The sequence below is a fragment of the Branchiostoma floridae genome, chromosome 17, assembly GCF_000003815.2.
Source record: "Branchiostoma floridae strain S238N-H82 chromosome 17, Bfl_VNyyK, whole genome shotgun sequence".
Taxonomy (NCBI): Eukaryota; Metazoa; Chordata; class Leptocardii; order Amphioxiformes; family Branchiostomatidae; genus Branchiostoma; species Branchiostoma floridae.
In genome coordinates, this window is record NC_049995.1 from 17153924 (window position 1) to 17159056 (window position 5133).

A 5133-nucleotide genomic window follows, 5' to 3' on the forward strand; every position below is an offset into this window, starting at 1 on the left:
CGGATTAGTGGGTCTGCGACAGAGGCGAAGGCTGGTACGAACTTTCGATAGAAGGATGCGAGTCCGACAAAGGCACGTACGTCCTTCTGACAGGTGGGGGTCGGCCATTTCTCGACGCGGGATGTGTTAGCAGGATCGGGGCGGATGCCATGCTGCGAGATAACGTGTCCGAGGAATGTCACTTCCTGCTGAGCGAAGCGGCACTTTGCAGGGTTAAGTTTAAGTCCAGCTTGGCGGAAGCGGTCGAACACTTGCTGGAGGACCCGCAGGTGGTCGTCGAACGTTGCGGTAAACACAATGATATCGTCAAGGTATGCAAGGCAGACGTCCCAACCGACGCCGGCGAGGAGTAGTTGGACAAGACGTTGATATGTCGCAGCCGAGTTGGATAATCCGAAGGGAAGGACCTTGAACTGCCATAAGCCTTCGTTAGTGCAGAATGCTGTTTTGTGACGGTCGGACGGATGGACGGGGACTTGCCAATACGCACTCTTCATGTCGAGTGTGGAGAAATAACATGAACCGGCCAGGGCGTCGATTGTGTCATCCACCCGTGGCAGGGGGTGGGCGTCTGGCACTGTCACCGAATTAAGTTTCCGGTAGTCCACGCAGAATCTGGGGCTGCCATCTTTCTTCGTAACTATGACAACCGGCGAAGCCCAAGGGCTGGTACTAGGTTCGATGACGTCACTGTCCAACATATCGGAGATTTGTGCTCGCAGCGCTTCGCGACGGTGTACAGGTGTGCGGTACGGTTGTTGACGGATTGGTTTAGAGTCACCAGTGTCGATACGGTGTTGCAGTAGGGTGGTACGACCGATGTCAGAGGCGCCATGGGAAAAACACTGGCTGTTGTCTTCTAAAAGGCTAGAGAGTTCGGTCTTTTGAGACGGTGGCAGATCTATATCGGACAGGTCGATGACTGGCAAGGAGGTTTTAGGAACACGTACCTTCTTGCCATGCGGTGGTGAAACGGCTGCTGCGGTGACAGTAGTCGTGGCGTCGTTGATGACGTAATCTGCTTCGGGGCCAGAGGCGGCGTGGAAATGTCCGATATTGCATTTCTCAGGGAGATTGACGGCGTGATTGTTTGTGTTGATAATCTGTACCAGAGCACTCCCCTCCACGACTCGGGAGACCGTCCTGGCGGCAGCCACCCCATCATATGTAACTCGCTGCAGCTGCGGCTCAAAGACGCCGTCGTAGTGATGTGGTGTGCCTCCACGGGCGGTGGACAGTCGGACGGGGATGACAGATACAGAGTTCGGCGGCAAGACTGTTGTTTTACAAACTGTGGCATCGGAAACAGATGGGACGAAAGAAGACCGCGGTAGAAGGGGAATAGATGATGATCTTACGTCAACAGTTCCGGTGGTCGGATTGATGGTTATGTCGTTGGCGCGGCAGAAATCCCACCCAAGGATTACGTTGCTAGTGGCCTGGCCCATAACATGGAATGTTGCGGTAGTGGAAACTGGGCCCAGACGGACGGATGCAGTAACTGTTCCCACAATGTTCAGGCGTTCACCGTTGACTGATCTTGCTGTTGTGGTAGTTTCACTCAGCGGGAGGAGGCGGAGGATGGGCGATGATAACCGAAAAGAGTTATTGATAATAGAGATGCACGAACCTGTGTCTACAAGGGCCGGGGTTGGCGCGCCTTGGATGCTGATAGAAACAAATGGGGAGAAGTCCGTAGTAGTTGCGTTAGGCTGGGGAGTAGCTGACTGCTGGCGCGCACAGTCAGCTACTGGTCGTTTCCCGGGGGTGGTGGAGGGGTCGGGCAGGAGGCGGCATAGTGGCCATAGCCATAGCAATTATGGCACTGCTCGTCAGGACGTACTGGGCGGCGGGGCTGGCGTGGCGTCCTGCGCTGGGGCTGTGAGCGGCGATCGTCACGACGGCGGTCGGTGTCCCTGCGGTCTCGCGGCGGCTCGGCGTCGTCGCGACGGTCACGGGTTCGGCGGTCGTCTTTAGCTGCTTGGGCGTGGAGCAGGTCGACTACTTCTGTCAGTTTAGACGCCAGGGACGCGACGGTGGCGGTCAGGTCGGGTGTCGGTGCTCTGGTCGACGTAACCCTGGCCGCGGTATGGTCGGGCGTGGAAAGCTGTATGTCCCTGGCTGCGGCGCTGCGAGCGTGCTCGCAGAAAGCGGCCTGGCGGATGGCAGCGTCGATGTCCGCAGGCCCGAACTCCATCACCCGGTGTTTCAGGTCCGGGTCCAGGCCTGAAAGAAACCGGTCCATGGCAACGTGCGCCCGCCCGGCGTCGTTGTACGTGGGGTAGGCCAGGCGGACCAGGCGCTGTACGTCCGCCGCGTACACTGACAGGCTCTCACCTGGTCGTCGTGGCCTGGCATTAGCGGCGCGGCGGAACTCCTCCAATAGCATTGGGCGGCCGAAAGGTCCGACCATGGCGGCACGGAGGAGAGCCAGGTTGGCCTTCGTGGCGTCCGGCAGCTCTGCGTAATAGCTGAACGCAGGGCCGGAGAAGTAGGTTGGGAAGTGCCGCAGCCGTGCGGCCTGGTCCAGCTGCTGGGCGTCGGCCCACACGTCGAACTGCTGGGCCCAGAGCTGGAAGTCCCCTGTCCCGTCGAAGGAGGGCGGCAAGCGAAAACGTGGTTCTGCCATGGTCAACGTCAACGAAAGCGTGGTTCAACAGCTCGTGAGCTGTACCGCTGCCACCAATTGTTATGTGTAGGCCGAGCGGCTAACTAACTATTTACGGAGAGGACATAAAGAGGTCTGCACACGTTGGCTCGCACTCCAAGACTGACCACGGTGGGTCGGTATCGTTTATTCGCGTATCTATAATACAGGCCAGATGTACCAGGACACTCGGGTATCTATAATACAGACCAGATGGGCCAGATCGCCCCATGGTGGTGGGAGCTGGCCCTATCATAACTATAGGGAACGGAAAGTGATCTCGATCCAGTTTTAGTTCACTTAAGACCCAATCTTCCACTTTTCGTGACAGAGATGACAGACACTATGTTATAGGTCCATTGTACGGGGAAATTTCCTTAGCTCTTTTCGACAAGCACAATGAACAGTGGACAATGGTTTAACGTCCCGTCCTAAGGACTGCAACCCTTTCCGGTAGCGTGCATGTCGGGTGAGCGATACAGCGGGAATCGAACTCACGGCTTCTAGTACTTCTTGTTCCAGAGGCAGGACTGCTGAGCACCGGACTACACCAGAGGTCCTGGGTTCCAATCCTGTAATGCTATCGATATTGAGTATTTTGGAAGTGAACTTTACACGGCTTTCTTCACTCCATCCAGGTGTAAAAATGGGTACCTGACTTCGGTTGGGGAGGTACAAGGCAGTAGATGAAGAAAAATGGGCTCCGCCTTCGAATACTATGTCCTAGAAACAATTGTCATGATTTGAGAACAACACACTGTGTATGTGATCCTTGATTTCATATTTGGGATAGTTGCCAAGATATTAAAGTATGATCTAGAAGACTAACTCACAAAACGTAAAACAGCTGGTTTTTTATCTTTGAAATTCATATAACAAACTGCGACATCTGTTTTAGCCTACGTTTATAGCTTTTGATCATTACATGAAACTGTTCCCTCGTCCTTTTCTTCCTTCAAGTGGTGGATGTGGCTAAAAGAAACACAGACAGTACTCTCCAAGCAGAGGTTAGGCTCCGTCTGTTTTTTAACGTTTTTTTAGTCGTTTTTATCGGGCTTTCTATTTTGTCATTTTTCTTGAAGTACGCCAGCAGTTAAGTTTTGACACAGCAAAATATAAAAAAAAATAGAAAACCCGATAAAAACGACTAAAAAAAAACGTTGAAAAAACAGCCGGAGCCTAACCTCTGCTTGGAGAGTACACAGACAGAGCGCATCCTTTACCGTTCAACGGAGACTGACGTTTGTTGCTCTAACCTATAGCGATCGTGAACAAAAGCCTAAACAAAACCATTGTGTCTGTGTTTGTGCGGAACAGACAAGGTGCAACGCGCCTTTGAAACATATCATAGTGCACTTGGGATGGTGAATGGTTGTTCCAAAAAGACAATAGCGGTACCACACTAGTAATCGATGTCTTCTCGGAAAGAGAGGGACAGTGCGTCTATTTGTAAAGCTATACGATTGCTTTTGAAACCTTAAGCGACCTTTGTTGTTTTTCAACAACACAAAGCTACCGTCTATATCCTTGGAAACGAGAAGAATTGTTGTCACTATTTGTAAGGAACAAACTAAGAGTTGCGTCACTTTAAGAGATAAAGTGTTGTTTATATATCTGTACCGACTGTTGTTCAATAATACAATGCAGTACAACAGTCTTTAGAGAAAGCGAGGTACTGTTCTTTCTATGTATCAGGAACAAACTAGAAACCACGTCCGGTTCAATGTACCTCATTTGTGGTAAACAAAACCTTAAAACCGTGCTTGTCTCGTGACATCAGTCTGCTTTCTAAGATGGATGTAGGAAAATATGTCCTCTTCAAGGACGTCCGATGTCATGTTCTTGACGAAATTAAACATCCCAAATTTTATGACAAAACATACAGAAAATGTATGTTTTTGCAGGTGTGCATACGAAGGGTATGACGGTAATAATACGTCATTTCCGGTATTCGTGTGTGTTAAGTTGTCACAATAGGGTAATTTATTCCTAGGTCTGTAAAAATGCCCTCTTCCTCTTCAACTTTTAAAGAGAAAAAAAAAGTAGGTATGAATCCCCCACTCTCTGGGTCCAACGACCTTCCTAGCTTTAGATTATAGTTTAGTATGGCCTTTGTTTACAATTATACAATTCGTTAACGTTAAATAACAGTGCATAGAGGTATCAATTTGTGGACTAAAATGAACAAAATGAACAAAACACATATAACCGTGATGTGACCTACACAGACGCGTAGACACAACAACAGATAAGTAAACACAACTTGGGACACGTGCACTATCAGAGTAAGGGTCTTGTGTCAAACGTCCTTCTTGCAAAACAAAACATCCTAACGGAGAAGAATACATCGAGATAAAATTAATCTTTATGAGCTACATTTTGGGACAAACAATTCGGTGGTGGCCTTAAATCCAGGTGTTAAGACGTTTACAAGTTAGCAGCCCAAATACATCAATCTTAACCCATTTTTCAATTGTTTCGTCTTA

General features: G+C 50.1%; 1 protein-coding gene across 1 annotated transcript; it reads right to left on the minus strand.

The window, feature by feature from the left end:
- Positions 1-1747: 1747 nt before the first annotated feature.
- Positions 1748-2629, minus strand: LOC118404406. Its single transcript, XM_035803477.1, has one exon. It carries the CDS (start codon positions 2627-2629, stop codon positions 1748-1750), a length of 882 nt encoding a protein of 293 aa, XP_035659370.1.
- Positions 2630-5133: the final 2504 nt, after the last annotated feature.